We start from the raw sequence: 17,439 nt of genomic DNA, 5'->3' as shown, positions 1-17,439 counted from the left end.
CAAAGAATTTTAATCGACAGAGGTAACAGTAAGTATACATGAATCTAATATACACAAATTGGATATTTACAAATCTGTTTCTTATAGGTTAACTATTTGAAAAATACATATTAGAAAGTGATGCATTTTCGTGACAAAAAAAAAAGAAAGTGATGCATTTAAACACTAGAAGTGATGCATTTAAACACATACAATAACACTAAAACTAACACTTCTAAAAAATTGGAAGTGCTACATTTAAAAACTAAAACACATAAACTATAGAAAAAACACCAGCACAAAAATTGCTTCTAACCGTTTTGTTTTAACGCAGAACTTCTAATTTTAGATGTTTGTTTTAATTTTAGGTGTTCATTTTATCCGATGTTTAGGTTTGATAAAAATTAAAAATAGAATATATTTAAAAAATTAGAGATAAATTTAAATGCCAGTTAAAACTGTCCGTGTGAGGGACGGGGTGATATACTAGTATTAATGAAAGCACAATAAATAAGAGGAACTGCTTCTTGAACACTTCAAACCGAAGAAGACATTCCATGCTTCGCCGGCGGTTCTTACATTTTCTTTGTAAAAATGAAACACAAACGGTTCATTTTTTTATTATTACAACTTTATGGAACTCCAATTGATTTGTTGTTTTCTTGAATAGAGATTGTGCTGCTGTCCCTCCACCAAACGTGAGAACCACTTGAAGAACCACTTCTCATTCAAACACTCACTACAAGAAAACACGTCAGTTGCAAGGGAAAATTGCATCGCAATTCCGTTGCAAATCGCTTATTGCGAGGGTTTTGCGAGAAACCACGTTCCCTCACAAACCGCTCGTTGCAAATGAAAATCACTCGCAAAACGCTTGTAAATTTGCGACGGAGATAAATTCCTTGCAAATTTGCGACGGAAACGTGTTTCTTGCAAAATTGCGACGGAACTGATTTCCTCGCAAAAATTTGCAACGGTTTTGTTGTTCCTCGCAAATTTGCAATTAACTATTTCGTCGCAATTTTGCAAGGATTGTTTTCCTCGCAAATTTGCAATTAAGAGTTCCGTCGCAATTTTGTAAGGGTGTTATTTCGTTGCAAAATTGCGAGGCTCGTTCCGTTGCAAGTTTGCAAGTCATTTGCGAGTACTTGTTTTTTCTTGCAGAATTTGAAATTTTATAAATTGTTATATATTTATAAAATTCTGAAGAAAATTAAATAGTTAACGAAAATATTATTGAAATAGAAAGAAATTCAAGAGTCATTACACAAACACATACATATAAGTTTCAAGTCATTTGAAAGAGATAGAAAACAAACTAAATAGCATCAGATTCATCATCATCACCAGAACCAGAAGACGCTTCAGACTGGAGAATGTCGGCCACGGTAGGGTCTTTGCAAGCGAGATGACGAACAATCTTGTAAAGCTTCGAAATTTCATTTCCCTGGCTCTCAATCTTTTGAGCTTGCTCATAGATGATCTTCTTCAAAGATGGGTCTTCAGTACTGCTAGAAGCAAACGAAGCAGGAACAGATCCTAAAGATTTATTTAGAGAACCCACTCCATACAGTCGTCCCTTTTTGCGGGGAGCGATCTGCATAAAAAATCAGAAAAGGATCAATATCAAAGAAGACTTAAAAAAAATTGAGATTGAGAGCCGTAATAATTTACCTCACAATAGATCTTGTTCTTTTCCGCTGGAGAGAGGCCACTAGAACCAGTGCTCTCGGGATCATTACTAGCAGCCTGAGATAACTCCTGAAGTTTAGATGTCACATCATTGTAGAGCTGCTGAGATTTGCCGTCAACAAAAGAACCATCCGGGTTTCGTTTAGTGATCTCGAGAACCCAAAGCAAGTCTGGAATAGAACACCCAGTTTGCTCAGCCTACAATTTAAAAGATTAAGTTAAACAATAAAAATGAGATCACAACTTAGATAAAATAGGCAATTTCAGATCACAACTTGAATTAACTAAGATAAGAAAAACAAGAACTTACAATCACTCGTGCACGGGCCCTGAAGGAAGTCTGACCTGAACGATGCTTAGATGGTCCATGTCCATCAGGGTCAGAGTAACGAGCTGCCCGACTGTTACAACTCCGGACTTCAGATTCTGGATCTAACCAATAAGCAACAAGACCACCCCAAACATTTGGGTCAAACCACAAAGGCATAGCTGCATCGCCTTTTTTCCGCCATTTACTCTTCCACCGACTAACTTGGCGAGTCAATTGGAGTTTCAATTTAGCCTCGAAAGAGTTGCGAACGAGGATTGTTATACCGGAATCTCAATGATACATTTGCTGACACAACAAAAAGGCAAATTAATAGACATTCATGAACATAAAATTAATTTTTTACAAATTTTAAAATTCAAGAAAATTAAATGAATTACCGCAAAGGATTCAAACCAACGTCTCACAACATCCCCGGGGGTTTGCTTCCAATTAGCATGTGGTTCTTTGAAATCTTTTTCAAAGATTTGACGGACCGATGCAGCAACGCTTACATCGTCATCAAACCTATCACATGAAATTCAAGGCAATTGAGAGAATTATATTATAAAAATATGAAAATATTATAATTAGTTGCAATGAATTAAAATTAAAAATCTTACCAAAGCGTATTTAAAGGGCGATCTGGATGGAGGTGAGGAAGACGATCATGTCCCGGACTAGCCAAAATCAAATTGATTGACATTAAATCTGCCGCCGGGTCTGGGGCGGGAGCTGCAGGAGCTGGGGCGGGAGCTGCAGGAGCTGGGGCGGGAGCTGCAGGAGCTGGGGTGGGAGCTGGAGGGGAAGCTTGCGTCTGGCTATTAGGAACAACCAAACTCTCGGCCATCTGGGAATTAGAAGAACTACCCGGATTGGTATGACGGGATGAACTCTTCGTACTACCAGAACTCTTCTTACTACCAGCAGATAGATAGCGGCTATAATCATTTCCTGACATCTGCAAAGAAATTAACCAAACCTAAATAGTTAAAACCCTAACCAAACACGGAATCATCACAAATCGATAACCTAAACTGATAATCAAAACCTAAACTGATAATCAAAACCTAAACTGATAATTAAATTTAAACATAAACCAAAATTTGTAACCTTTCAAAGAAACAGAGCCGGTTCGAGATAATGAGGGTGGAAGTCCGGCGAGTATGACGGCAGATGAGGGCGGCCGTGAGGAGAGAGATCCGACGAGGGACGGGTTGAGAGAAGGAGATCCGGCGAGGAGACCTAGATCGAAGTGGATCGGCGAGGAGAGAGTGGAGAGAATGAAATCCGGCGAGACTGAGACATCGGAGAGGACAGGCACAGAGAGGGAGATACGGCAGAGAGGAGAGGCGGGAGAGTCCGGCAAGACTGAGACGTCGGCTGCGAAATGAGAGGCACAGAGAGAGAGATACGGCGGAGAGGAGAGGCGGGAGAATCCGGCGAGACTTGACAGGAGACGTCAGGCTGCGGGGAGAGAGAGCACGGAGAGGAGACGCAGAGAGGAGGGATCGGAGAGCTTTCGATTCTTTTTTTTCCTTTGACGACAGAGATTAATTGAGAAGAAGGGTTAACTGTCCTTATATATTAACCTAATCTCCGACGCAAATCCCTTGCAAATCCCTTGCAAATTTGCGAGCGAATTGCAACGAATGTGTTTTAAGGATTCGTTTAGGGTTTTGGCTAGTGTCGAAGAGTTGCGACGGAATTGCGAGGATCGCCTTGCAAATCCGTCGCAAATTTGTGAGGGAGTTGCGAGCGAATCATGCAAATCCGTCGCAATTCCGTCGCATTTTGTTATATTTAAAAAAAAAAAAAAATTCAAATACAAGACAATACAGCATAAATGTGAAATTTTGTCTAATAAGACTCGTTTTCAGATACATTTTTCATTGTCTCTATTTTCAGCCTCATCATTTGTGATTTCATCTTCGTCAGTTTCAGCATTAAACTCGTCTTCTTCTGAAACAGACCCTTCGGTGGAATCATCAACAATGACTTCTGCTTCTTGGTTATCTGGATCGATGTGTACGATATTCTCAGTCGATTCGGTTGGGACGGACATTTCAGCAACTCTTTCGGCTTGCATAGCGACATCGGCAATTTCTCCGACGATTATACGCCCTCGCGGATTCACTTTAATCACTGATAACCACCTTTCACGCCTTTCTCTAATCCTTGGATATGAAAGAAAACACACTTGATCTGCTTGTGATGCAAGGCAATATGGTTCGAATTTTGTATAACGTCTATTTGCATTGACATCAGTGACCCCAAGGTTATTTTTTTGGACCCCTCGGCCACTCGTTAGATCATACCAATCACACTTAAATTTACGCATTTTAAGTTGATGGTTCCCGGGTAAGTGACTTCTATGATCTGTTGCAATACACCGTAGAAGTCAGTTTCACCTTGGAGTTGGATTCCAAAATTTGTGGTTGATCTCTTCGAACCGTGTGTGTACGTATGAAAAGTGTATCCACGAGTGAAGTACATTGGAGCAGTAGTGATCTTAGAAACCGGTTTGTCAACAAATTCATACAACCATCGCGGAATTGGTTTGTCATGACATCCATTTTTCACCTGCTCAAAATATATAAACATTAAAATAAGTCATTTTAATTTTTAAAAGTCTAAAGATTGTACGTACATAGTATTCTAACCACCCAGGATAATCTCGTTCGTTCAACTGCTCATAATCCTTTTCTTCTAAATTAGGATAGTGTTCTCGAATTTGTAAGTTGAATATGCTGCATATAAGAAATGTTATTTGTTAGGAATATATGTAAATATAAAACCAAAGTAATCAATAAAATTTATATATGTTCAATTTGTATGAGTACCTTTCAAATTCCTGCAAGTAGTCAATGTTTCGAAATAATATAAATGTGAGCCGCATGAGCATGTGCATGATCTTCCCACCAAACTTCTCTCACTTTGCCAGCAAGTCTTCCAATTTGACAAAATATGTCAGGAACGTCTGTAACAAGATATGAAGGCGCAACTCCTCCGTCGTCATATCGTCTAGGAGCGGTCTTCTTCGTTCTAACGGTTGGGCTAAAGTAGTAGGATGTAAAGTGCGAAGTTTCCACCGTCAAACTTCCTGCAACTATCGAGCCCTCGACTTTGGCCAGATTTTTGGCAAACTTTTTGAGATATCCCATGAATCTCTCAAATACATACATCCATCGAAATTGCACAGGGCCCCCAAGAGCTGCTTCAAAAGGTAGATGAATCATGAGATGTTCCATTACGTCAAAAAAAGATGGGGGGAAGACTTTTTCCAGATTGCAAAGCAAAACCGGAATATTCTTGGCTAACAACTCGATCCCATCCTCAGTCAATGTCCGAGTGCATAAATCCCTAAAAAATGCTCCAACTCCTACAAATTCATCATCAAACAAAAATATTATTACAATTAACAAAGACAATAAATTTATATATAATTTTAAAAGTCACTTTTATTACCGGCTATTGCTTCATGGACATGTTTTGCTAATAGCTCTGTCATTGCGAACGGTAGGAGCCGCTGCATGAAAACGTGACAGTCGTGACTCTTCATACCAGAAAATTTTTTTCCTTGCTCGATGCATCTTGAGAATTTTGACACATATCCATCTGGAAACTTTACATCAGAATTTACCCAGTCAAACAACTTTTGCTTCGCCACCCCAGGCAATCTAAAATTTGGAACTGGTAATTTTCCTTCTCTTGTCACATGCAGCTCTGGTCTTGCACATAACTCTGGCAAATCCAACCTCGATTTCAAATTATCTTTACTCTTTCCCTTCACATCCAAAAGAGTGTTCATGATATTCTCAAAAACATTCTTCTCTATGTGCATCACATCAAGGTTGTGCCTTAAGAGATGATCCTTCCAATATGGAAGTTCCCAAAATATGCTCTTCTTATGCCAATTATGAGATGCCGTATACCCGTCTGGCATGTTAGGTGGAGTGTGCCAATTTCCTCCAACTTTACATGTTTCCTTAGCACCGTAATAATCAATCTGCTCTAACAAAGATGCTCCTGATTGCATTACTGGGGGAGGAACATGCACTACCTTGTTTTTCCTAAACAATTTCTTGTTCTTACGATATGTATGTTGCGGCGGAAGAAACCTACGGTGACAATCAAACCAACATGACTTCCTCCCATTTTTCAGCTGAAAAGCATCTGTCCTATCCATACAATATGGACATGATAATCTTCCATGTGTGGTCCAACCCGATAACATTCCATATGCGGGGAAGTCACTAATGGTCCACATAAGCACTGCACGCATATTAAAGTTCTGTTGCTGCGAGTGATCCCATGTCTGCATGCTATAATGCCACAACATCTTCAGCTCATGGATCAAAGGTTGCAAAAATACATCAAGTGCTCGCTTTGGATGTTTTGGACCAGGCACTAGAATACTCAAGAACAAAAATTCTCTTTGCATGCACATCTCCGGAGGGAGATTGTATGGCGTCAAGATGACATGCCATAAAGAGTATTGCCTTCCAGACATACCAAATGGACTAAATCCATCCGTGCATAAGCCAAGATAAACGTTTCTAAACTCACTCGCAAAGTCGGAATATACGGTCTGAAAGCGTTTCCATGCCTTTGCATCTGAGGGATGTGTAATCTCGCCATCTTTCACCGAATGTTGGGCATGCCATCTCATCGACGCGGCTGTCCTTTCTGAGTGGTATAAACGCTTCAATCTATCTGTGATCGGTAAGTACCACATACGTTTGTACGGCACAGGATTCCTTCCTTGGGTTTCTTGATATCTTGGCTTTTGACAAAATCGACACTCCGTCAGTTTTTCATCATCTTTCCAGTAAATCATGCAGTTGTCAACGCATAAATCAATCATTTCAGACGGTAGACCAAGACCGGCAACTAGCTTCTGAATTTCATAGAAATTATCCGCAGCAAAATTACCTTCTGGTAAATACTCATTAATGAGTTGAGCCCACGAATCCATGCACTTCTCATTTAGATTATGATCACTTTTAATGGTCATCATCCTAGATGCTAGTGATAATCTAGAAAGCCCTTCTCTACATCCTTCGTAGATGGGTTCATTGGCAGCGTCTAACATATTATAAAATCGTTGTGCGTCAATGTTAGGTTCTTCCCTACTACTATCAGGAATAGCAGCTTCATGCAATGCATCTGTAACCATATCATGATACCTATTTCCCTGTTGCTCATACCCATCCCCCGCATTGTTTCCAAACATATTTTGCTCATACCCATCCTCCGCATTATTTCCAAACATATTTTGCTCATATCCATCACTCGCATTATAATTTGGCAGTTCAAATCCCTGACCCGTACTACTACTTGATGCACCTTCCCCATGCAAAAACCATATGTAGTAGTTTGGTCTAAATTCTCTATTATATAAATGCCTCTTCACAGTATCTATTTCTAAATATGGCTCGTTCTTGCATTTTCTACAGGGACAAAAGATTTTACCATGTTCCCTTGCGAATGGTTGGTTGGTTGCCTGTTGTAAGAATCCTCGTAGTCCAGCACGATACTCTTTCGTTACTTCACCAGTCTCCGGATCTTTATGATTGTACATCCAAGCCCGTAGCGCGTATATTTCATGTCCGGACGCCATTTTTCTCTCAACTTTCTATTTTTTTCTTACTCACAACTCACGGCAATATATTTATCTCAACTTTTTGTTATTTTATTTTTCTTTTATTTTTCTTTTTTCTTTCGTTTTTTTTTTCCAATGGTCGCTCACTTCTCACAGCTGCTATATATAGACATATGAAAAATATTTGCAAGACACTTGCAAGGGAATTGCGACGGATATTGCAACGGAATTGCAACGGAATTGCGATGCCATTCCCCTTTGCAAGGGATTAGCGAGAGAGATTTTTCCCTTGCAAATATTAGTTACACTTAGAAAAAACGTGTATCACCAACCTATCCGTTTTTTGCGATATTAAATGTCTTTCATAAATTAGTTACACAAAATTAAAAACGTGTATCACCAACCTATCTGTTTTTTTTTGCGACGGAATTGCAACGAACGTATATGGTATTGCAATTCACACGCAAATTCCTTGCAAATTTGTAACGGATTTGCGACTACAGATTCTATCGCAAATTTGCGACGGTTTTGCGTGAGTTTGCGGAAAAATCTCGCAAATTGGTTGCAATTTTGCGAGGAAAATATTTTGACGTAAATTTGCGAGCGTTTTGCGAGGAAAATTTTTTTCGTCGCAATTCCCTTGCGAATTTGCGAGGAAATATTTCCTCCGCAAATTTCTCTTGCAACAGGCGTGCTTTCTTGTAGTGACTAGATATTTGAAACGTACCAAGAAAATGGTGGTGTAGGAGTTTCGTTTATGCTTTAGGTTTAATCTCATTTTAAAATGGAGAATTATTCTTTTACATTAAAACATTTAAAAGTCAATTTCAATATTAAAAAGGTATCTGAAAGGACAATGATTACGCGAATCCAAATCATTTTTAACAATTTCCAGCTAAATTGAACAAAAGTCATTCTTCTGCCAAACATACACTATTGAATTGTACATAATTATTTTGTTTGTCATCTAAAATTCATTGATTTGTTATGCGTACACTAGATTATATAATTGTGATTAGAAGAAACTTGATTCCTAAAATTAAAGATCACATTTGTATCGTCAAATAAATTAAAAGACTTTTACATATCAAATTTTCATACACACACAAATATAGAGAGCTGTATTAACTGGTTGATGATACTTATACATGCTCATCGTTCTTGTAACTTTCCAAGAGAGGAGCCTTCCGTGAACCTGATGGAGAATCAAGGTCAGCTTCGTTAGCATCCTCGTTGTTAGCCTTGTTGTTATCTTCGACTAAGGCCATTTCCTTAGCTTTGCCCCACATCACCGTGTAAAACCCGATCGTTATTACCGTTGCCCCTATCAAGCTGAGATCAAAAACATTCACCAGACAGTCCGCAAATGGAAACAAAATAGTTAACTAAAGCAGAAAAGATTGGTCTGAACTTAAGTGGTTAGGCTTATCAAACTATTCGATTCACTAGTTACTATGTATATATTCCTCAATAGCCAAGTGAGCACAATCTAACTACTAGACTGGATTTATATGTACATTGTTTTCAAGTGTGAGTTTTATTCACCTGCCGATGTAAAGAGAATCCCGGAGGAATATCACGCCCATTGCGACGGCAATGGCAATGGACAGAGGCTTGAACATTGCAACGAATAAAGGTCCCTTGATCCGCAACGCCCACGTGTGGATTGTATTGTTTATGCAAGATCCAAACAATCCCTAAACATATAAACATAAACAAAAATTTATTGTATACTCATAGTGTCGAGGAACACACATCAACCCATAGTTATATTCTCACCGAGCAAACGATTGATACTAAAGCTATATTTGGTTTTATCTTCCATGCACTCAAGTCACTCCCTTCAGTGAACAACGTGACCAGCCCGGTCCAAAAGCTCACTCCAAAGCTATAATAGCAAACAACGGTGAACTCGGATGGATACTCTCTCATGATTTGAGTCTACAAAGAGAAATATTAGGATCATAACATGCATAAAACAATTACCATATATAGAGAGGTGAAATTATATATATATATATATATATATGAAAATATAGTTTGATTAAAGTCAGACCTGAACAATATACCACAACGGAACCATGAAATACTCGACGGCAAGAAAAGCCGCACCAATGATCCAATCGTGGTTTGGAGATTGCGATCTCAGAGAAATGGACGGTGGTGACATATTGATCACCACAGGACCATTGTAAAGAGTCACAATAAATGCTCCTCCAATGGAGACTATGGTTCCTAACATTTTAGCCACACTACTTGTTCTCTTGAAAGATACACTCTCCATCCTAATACCAAACTCCAAATAATTCAACAAATGATGCCTCATGGGCTGAACTCAATGCCCAAATATGCTTCATGGGCCGAGGGTATTTTAGGGAATTGATAGTGTAAAAAGAATATTTTTTTTTTTTTTTTTTTTTTTTTTTTTTTTTTTTTTTTTTTTTTTTTTTTTTTTTTGAACACAGTGTAAAAAGAATATATAAGAGGATAATAAACCTGAAAAGGATGGCCAGCAAGAAGGTAAACGCAGGAGTGAGGTTGCTGATTGCAGAAGCAAGTGTTGGAGAGCTATAGTTAATGCCTGTGTAGCCCATTATGTTTGAGCAGCATCTATATTATTTTAACACCATTTTTATTAACTTATTTATATAACAAAATAGTACTATTAGATTTCGATTATAACGAAGATGAAAGCATCCCCTTTTTAAAAAATAGATAAAAATAAATTATTAAAAAAGGAAAAACAAAAGAAAATGGGGTAGATTTTGCAGTACAGTTTGCTAAAATTAGTACATGTCCTTGTATTTCCCCATTATGTTCTAACAGCATCTATATTAATTAAGAATATTTAATTTATCTATATAACTATGTAATAAAGGGTTCGATTTTAGAGTAAAATAGAGTAACATATTTAGGTGAAAAGTGATGGAAAATAAATTGATTAAAAAGAAGTAAGAGAAAAGTAAAATGGAGCAAATGTATTAACAAAACTCAAGAGTAAACATGAGTGTGCAATTTCCTTTTTAGAATAGTAAGTGGAGTAAACATGAGAAAATTATGTTTCACTGGATTGGTAAAAATTTAGAAAAATCTAGAATACTTTAAAGTTTGGACTAAATATTTACTCTTATAATAACTATCCAGTCATAACAAAAAGAATCCGGTTATTACGAAGTTATGATCATGAAAATAACACCTCAAAAATAAAAAAAATAATTCATAATAAAGGAAAATAAATATTAAAAAAATAGGGTTAGATTTTTGCAGAACAGTTGCAGCTTTTGGGAGCAACTTTTAGCCAAGTGTCCTCTCTTAGCATAAAGAAAAATCTGAGAATTTGAGGAACTCTCATGCAAATAATTTCTAATTGCTTTTAATAAAGAAAAATATAGCAAAAATGATACTTTACCCAATTAACCCAAGAAGCACGACTTTGTAGAGAATTGAGAAATTCATCGGTGGAAGCGTTCTTGATCTGACAAATTAACAAGAACCCATCAATCTATTTAAAAAAAAACATGAAAACTTCAGCTCAAACTGGTAAAGATCGGATCAAACGAGTAAGGAGAGAAAGAAACTGTAATCTAACCTGTAGGAGAAGAAAAGAGAAGGAAGGAGAAGAAGAGCAGCGAGACCATAAGAGTAAACGATGAAGACATGGAACCCCATGCCTTGTAAAGTGGCTGCCTTGAACAGAGTGTTTAAGGCCACGTTGGCACATTCCATTGTTACCAGCGCCGTCACCGGCAACACCTCTCTCTGAAAATATTTTCGCGTCATCTCTACTCTCTCGTCTCTTCTCTCTTCCTCACTCTGTTATTTATTTTCTATTTGGAGATTCGAAGAAGTTTTTTTTTGGAAACGAGAGATGTAAAGATGAGAAACAGAGTTGTTTTGTTTTTTTTCTTTTGGGAAGAAAAGGAAGAAAGTGCTAATAGTGTGAGTGGGTGAAAGTTAGATTTTCAGGCAAATGTGTGTACTTAAGCGCACTTGTGAATGATGTGAAGCAGACATGTAACAATAACATTCTGAATTTCTGACACATACGTACATGAATTTTACCCTGGCCCAAATTGAATTTTGTCAAGAAATGTCAAGAAGTTGAAGTTCATTGATCAGCCTGATTAGTCAATAAATCGTTGTTTACTCTTTACCTCTCTCATGTTATTAAAAATTTATCGCTTTCCTAGCTTACAGATGTGGACTTGTGGTAAAGGGTGGTTTATAATAATATAAGGTATATGAGTATATCATTATCACGCAAAGCAGCAAAACTAATTGTTTATGTTCTGATTCATCAAATACCAAATGACATGGTTTTAGGCCGTTGGTCTACGATGGACGCATGCATCTTCCACAAGTCATAATATAAAATCTACTTACCTCATTTACAATTAATCTAGTCTAATAAAATAGTGTCCTATTTGAAAATTTGAAACTAAAAATCATCAAAAAGAAACACATGACATGAGACGAGAAAATAAGAATAATAATAATTAATAATGATTTCTTATAACGTTTTGTTTTCAGAGATTATGTGTACTATATTTATGTGTTCAAAAAAGTGTACTATATTTATATTTAGAATATTTTGTCTGTATATTAAAAATGATACGCTCAACTCTAGTTTTATATATAGTGATGTAGTTTATTTAATGTATACCAATATATACAAGAACATTTGGGTATGACTTTACTTCAGCGCCTACACAAGAAAATAACAAGACTAAAAAGAATCAATACAGTAGTCGTGATGCGCTTGTGTTTGTGTAAACCAACTTGATTGAAAACTACGGCGTAAGATAACACTTAGTGATAAGAGTTTTTGCCCCACAAGTAATTTCTTAAAAGAATATGAAACTCTTTTTATTAGATAATGGAAAATGACGTTGAAAACATAAGAACAAATAGAGAACAACCTTTCACAGGGTTAAATGCCACCATTATTGTGTGTCTATCATACTTACCCGATTCTAGGCTTTCTATCCACTAAGACCATGTTTATTGCAATCCCTTAACGAGGGATTTTAGCATTAATATAATTTTAATTAAATGGAAAATCCATTTATTAGGAAGAGGCGTCCCTTAATTAAGGAAGCGAAGGCACCGTCCCTTGAGCCACGTGGTTTAATATTACTGGAGAGAGGGTGGGTTGTCTCACGAGACATCACGTTCTTTTTTCATTTTTTTCTTTCGGTTTTCATTCTCTCCTCTCCGGAGACGAAAATGCGATATCTCTTCTTCTCAGTGGCCCGACTCAACCAACGGCGGGTTTCTCAGTGGCTCATGTCGACGACGGAAAATGGTGTCCCCTCGAACAGTTGCTATCGTCGACCCAGGAAAACAGCGAGATGTCTCTCGTGGTTGCGGTCGGAGGCGTCGCCAAACGGTGACCGTCGGCGAATCGAAAGGCAAAAATGAGTTCATATGTCTCTCTGTTTTAATATTTCATTCATGCATGTCTTTAGATTGTTGTATTTCATCCTGAATCTAGAGAAGCTCAATCGACTGACTTGTTGTAATTTTTTCTGTCTTTGTGTCTTCAGATGGTTTGATCAAGAGGCACGATCCAGAGAGAGCCGTCCTATCTCTCAGACTTCACCCCCATGATCGTTTGTAAAAGGTAAAACCTTTGTCTTTGATCTTTTGAATCAGATAAAATCAATCTATTTGGTCTGTTGAATAGGATAAACCATTGTTTATATTCGATGGTTGTTTGTGAGTTTGGTTGCGCTCGCTGTTGGATTTAGTTGTGTCTTGAACTGAATTAGAGAGTTGGATAATACCATTGTGCTCTGTTTAATTTCTTCATTATAGTTGCTTTTTAAAAACGTCTTTGCTCTGTTTGAATTGTAGAGTAGGATTTAATTGTGGCTTGAACTGAATTAGAGAGTTGGATAATACCATTGTTCTCTGTTTAATTTCTTCATTATTGTTGCTTTTTAAAAACGTCTTTGCTCTGTTTGAATTGGAGAGTATGATAATACCATTGTCTTTGCTCTGTTTGAATTGGATAAAGCATTGCAATCTCTTGCTTGCTATAGCGGTTTGTGGTATTAGAAATATGTTGCGATTGTCCTTGATTGCTATCACTTCTGTGAAATGAATTGAATGGTAATCATGTGTTAGGTTAGGTAATAAATAGCTGTTTATTGGTTTGTGGTTAGATAGAAATGAATGGTCTTGTGTTTGTTGGTGTTAGAAATATGTCAACTCGGTTATGGTTGGCTATCAATGCGTTTCTTCTTCTATTCATTCTATAAAAATCTTGGCTTCTCTTCTTTGTTCAATTCATTCCAAAACCGTGTTCTTCTCTTCTCTTCCTATTCATTCTATAATAATCTCAGCTCCTTCTTTTCTATCTCTCTTCCTTCGTATGGATTCCTATCCATCTGCTTCAAGCTCAAAGTTTGTTGAACTATTAAATAGTCAACAAACTCTTTCCTTTGGAAACAATGAAGATAGTGTTGAACTATCTTCATCACAACTTCCATTTCAATGTTTATTTGGTACCGAAGCCTCTAACTTTGATGGAGAGACGGCTACAGAGCGAAGAGAGCGACGGAAATGAACTCCAAAGGATGATATTTTGCTCATCAGCTCGTGGTTAAACACGAGCAAAGACCCAGTGGTTGGGAACGAGCAAAGATCAGGCGCCTTTTGGTCAAGAATTGCTGCCTACTTTGAGGAAAGCAGAGAGAGCCAAGGGACTGATGCTGGCTGCGAACAGAGAGAGCCGACCCACTGCAAGCAGCGTTGGCACAAGATCAACGACCTTGTGTCTAAATTCTGTGGAGCGTATAAGGCTGCTACTAGGGAGAAAAGTAGTGGCCAAAACGAGAATGATGTTCTCAAGCTAGCACATCAAATCTTCTACAACAATCACCAGAAGAGATTCATGCTTGACCACGCATGGAAGGAGCTGTGCAACGACCAGAAGTGGTGCGCCATTGCCACTGCTAAACGTCCAAGTTCGAAGAAGAGGAAGTGTGATGACGGTGGAGACTCATCAGCCTCTCAAGCAACTGAGAACAAACGCCCCGCGGGTGTTAAGGCCGCAAAGGCGAGTTCTAAGAAGAAGGTGGTATAGGTGAATTCTCTGAATGCGTTTCAGAGTATGTGGACAATCAAACAGCATGATTTGTTGATGAAGGAGCGGTTGTCTAAGATGAGTTTGCTTGACAGTCTTATTGGGAAGCATGAACCTCTAGCTGAGTATGAAGAGGCCCTCAAGAAGAAACTCATCACTGACTTGATGTCTACTTGATGTCTAGCTAGTTAGTCGGCTAAAACTCTGCTTATGTTTCTTGTTATGCCTCTTCCTGTGTTTATCGTTATGTTTCTTGTTATGATTCTTGTTCTGTTTATGGTTATGTTTCTTGTTATTTTTCTTAAAATGGGCATCTAAATGTAGTTATGTGACTTGTTCTTGCTATTGTTCTTGTGCTTATTAATGCGGTTATGTTCAAGAGTTTAACATGTTCTTGTTATTGCAGGTGAGAGAGTACGCAAAGAACCTACGGCGGAGCCAAGTTCAGAACATGAGAGAGTGGAGATGTCACGAGCGTTGAGAGATGTCACGACTTTAGTTGTTGTTTCTTTGTCTTCTAGTTGTTGTAGATGTCACGAGCGTTGATGTAGCTTGTCTTGTAGTTGTTACGAGAGTGGTGAGGTACTGTCCTCTAGTTGTGTCAAAGTGTTAATGTTTTGTCTTCAAGTCATGATTTTTAATTTTGACTGAACAGCAATGCATCCAAGTGTATATAGTCTCATATTCTACTCTCATATCTCACCATATTAATCTCATCTCTCTCCTTTCATCTCTCTCAATCTCATCTCGCTCCTCTCATCTCTAGCTATCTCATCTCTCTCCTTTCATGTCTCTCAATCTCACGGTCCTCTCTCCTTATTTCTAAAACAATTCCGTTTCCTCTCATCTCCTTATTTATAAAACAATCTCATTTCCTCTCATCTCCATATTTTCTAAAACAATCCCATTTTCTATTCTCGCCATATTTTCTAAAACAATTCTATTTTATGGCATCTTCTTCAGATAATAATTTAGAAGATTCGTTCGATAAAACATTCAATCAATATTTACATTCGAGAATATGGTTATCAATGAAGAAGATGAAAGGAGGACAAGAAAAAAACGAGTGTTTATCGAAAGAAATCGCGAAGAAGGCGATATGCGTTTATGGAATGATTATTTCAGTGATAGTCCAACATATTCTGAAAATGTTTTCCGACGACGGTTTAGAATGAACAAGCAATTGTTCATGAAAATTGTTGATCGACTCTCCAATGAAGTTCCATTCTTTCGACAAAAGAGAGACGGTCTCGGAAGGCTTGGTCTCTCTCCACTTCAAAAGTGTACAACAGCTATTCGTGTGTTGGCCTATGTTTCTGCGCTTGATGTGGTCGACGAGTACCTCAGGCTCGGTGCAACCACTGCTCGATTATATGTGGAAAATTTTGTCGACACCATAATAAATGTGTTTGGCGACGAGTACCTAAGAAGACCAACACCGGCTGATCTTCAACGTCTACTTTAAATTGGAGAGCTTCGTGGATTTCCCAGGATGATAGGAAGCATCGATTGTATGTATTGGGAGTGGAAGAATTGTCCCACCGCTTGGAAAGGCCAATATTCTCGTGGTTCGAGAAAACCTACAATCGTTTTAGAGGCGGTTGCTTCATATGATCTTTGGATATGACATGCGTTTTTTGGACCTCCAGGTACCTTAAATGATATTAATGTACTTGATCGCTCACATGTTTTTGATGACATAATAAATGGTCAAGCCCCGCAAGTGAATTTCTCGGTCAACGGAAGAGAGTACCATTTGGCTTACTATCTCACTGATGGTATTTATCCAAAATGGACAACTTTTATCCAATCTATTTTGATTCCACAAGGGCCGAAAGCTGTTTTATTTGCGCAACGTCAAGAAGCTGCCCGAAAAGCTGTCGACACTACAAGAAAACATAATCTTAACGAGGGCGGTTTTCCTCGTTATTTCGTCGTAAAAGAGGCTTTACGACGAATTAGCGAGGAAACACGTTTGCTCGTTACACGTCTGTCGTAACACATATTTCCTCGCTAATTCGTCGTAACTTAGCGAGGAATATATTTCGTCGTAAAGACGAAGTAGGGCGATTCGTCGTAAAGACCACGTCAATATTCCATGTAAGGACGTCGCTATAATTCCTCGTAAATACCTCGAAAATAGTTCCTCGTAATCTACACGTAAATACCTTGAAAGAGTTTCCTCGCAAAATACACGTAACAACCACGAAATGATTTCCTCGTAAAATGGTCGTAAACTTTTCCTCGTTATTTCCTCGTAAATGGTTCCTCGTAAAATACTCGTTAAATGTTTCTCGTCATTTCCTCGTAAGGTTTCCACGTAAAGAGGTCGTACATTGGCTACGAATTTACTTCGTTTTTATTATTTTACCGAATTTAAAAATATAATTAAAAAATAATTAAAATTATTTAATTTAATAATAAATTAAAATTCAAAATAAAAATAAATCAATATGAAAATATTTTATATATAAATAAGTTTTGAATTTATATAATACAACAACCAAAAAAAAAACTAAGGGTCGTTCATCGCCCGGTAGAATTCATCACTCCTCCTCGTAACATCCGCCTCGTTATGTACGTCGGATGACTCGCCTTGAATGGGATGTTGTTGTCGCATGTTCCTCAACATGGACTCCCATTCCGGATTTGTGGCCGCAATAACGTCCAAGAAGCCCTCGACTCCACCCATACGAGATTTTGTCGCGGTCAACTCGTTACGCAGCTGAGCGGACTCTCTACGCAGCTCCGTGACTTCATCATCCC

General features: G+C 37.9%; 2 protein-coding genes and 1 long non-coding RNA gene across 3 annotated transcripts; 1 reads left to right on the top strand and 2 right to left on the bottom strand.

Moving 5' to 3' along the window:
- Positions 1-3,854: 3,854 nt before the first annotated feature.
- Positions 3,855-7,601, bottom strand: LOC106378693. Its single transcript, XM_048749211.1, has 6 exons — positions 5,447-7,601; positions 4,915-5,360; positions 4,822-4,832; positions 4,629-4,728; positions 4,297-4,561; positions 3,855-4,183 (listed from the first exon to the last, which is right to left on the bottom strand). Exons 1-6 carry the CDS (start codon positions 7,599-7,601, stop codon positions 3,855-3,857), a joined length of 3,306 nt encoding a protein of 1,101 aa, XP_048605168.1.
- Positions 7,602-8,589: 988 nt separating this feature from the next.
- LOC111207102 (WAT1-related protein At3g28050-like) lies at positions 8,590-11,547 on the bottom strand. The gene is made up of 7 exons (XM_048746983.1): positions 11,173-11,547; positions 10,993-11,058; positions 10,080-10,193; positions 9,640-9,868; positions 9,363-9,524; positions 9,129-9,280; positions 8,590-8,915 (listed from the first exon to the last, which is right to left on the bottom strand). Exons 1-7 carry the CDS (start codon positions 11,361-11,363, stop codon positions 8,726-8,728), a joined length of 1,104 nt encoding a protein of 367 aa, XP_048602940.1. The 5' UTR covers positions 11,364-11,547; the 3' UTR covers positions 8,590-8,725.
- A 1,579-nt stretch (positions 11,548-13,126) lies between these two features.
- LOC125581473 lies at positions 13,127-15,408 on the top strand. Its single transcript, XR_007319089.1, has 2 exons — positions 13,127-13,206; positions 15,080-15,408. It is a non-coding gene; the product is annotated as an uncharacterized LOC125581473 (long non-coding RNA).
- Positions 15,409-17,439: the final 2,031 nt, after the last annotated feature.

Source organism: Brassica napus, chromosome C2, assembly GCF_020379485.1.
Source record: "Brassica napus cultivar Da-Ae chromosome C2, Da-Ae, whole genome shotgun sequence".
NCBI lineage: Eukaryota > Viridiplantae > Streptophyta > Magnoliopsida > Brassicales > Brassicaceae > Brassica > Brassica napus.
The sequence above is the reverse complement of the archived record's forward strand: the minus strand, read 5'-3'. Positions and strand labels throughout refer to the sequence as shown.

Excerpts from the sequence above, each read along its gene's own strand:
- LOC106378693 (XM_048749211.1), bottom strand. The coding sequence starts at position 7,601 with ATGGCGTCCGGACATGAAATATACGCGCTACGGGCTTGGATGTACAAT. Across the intron at positions 5,361-5,446 it reads TGTCCATGAAGCAATAGCCG|GAGTTGGAGCATTTTTTAGG; the intron begins GTAATAAAAGTG and ends ATGAATTTGTAG. Across the intron at positions 4,184-4,296 it reads CGTAAATTTAAGTGTGATTG|ATCAAGTGTGTTTTCTTTCA; the intron begins GTATGATCTAAC and ends CATCACAAGCAG.
- LOC111207102 (XM_048746983.1), bottom strand. The coding sequence starts at position 11,363 with ATGACGCGAAAATATTTTCAGAGAGAGGTGTTGCCGGTGACGGCGCTG. Across the intron at positions 10,194-10,992 it reads GTGCTTCTTGGGTTAATTGG|ATGCTGCTCAAACATAATGG; the intron begins GTAAAGTATCAT and ends AAAATAATATAG. Across the intron at positions 9,525-9,639 it reads CGTTGTGGTATATTGTTCAG|ACTCAAATCATGAGAGAGTA; the intron begins GTCTGACTTTAA and ends TTCTCTTTGTAG.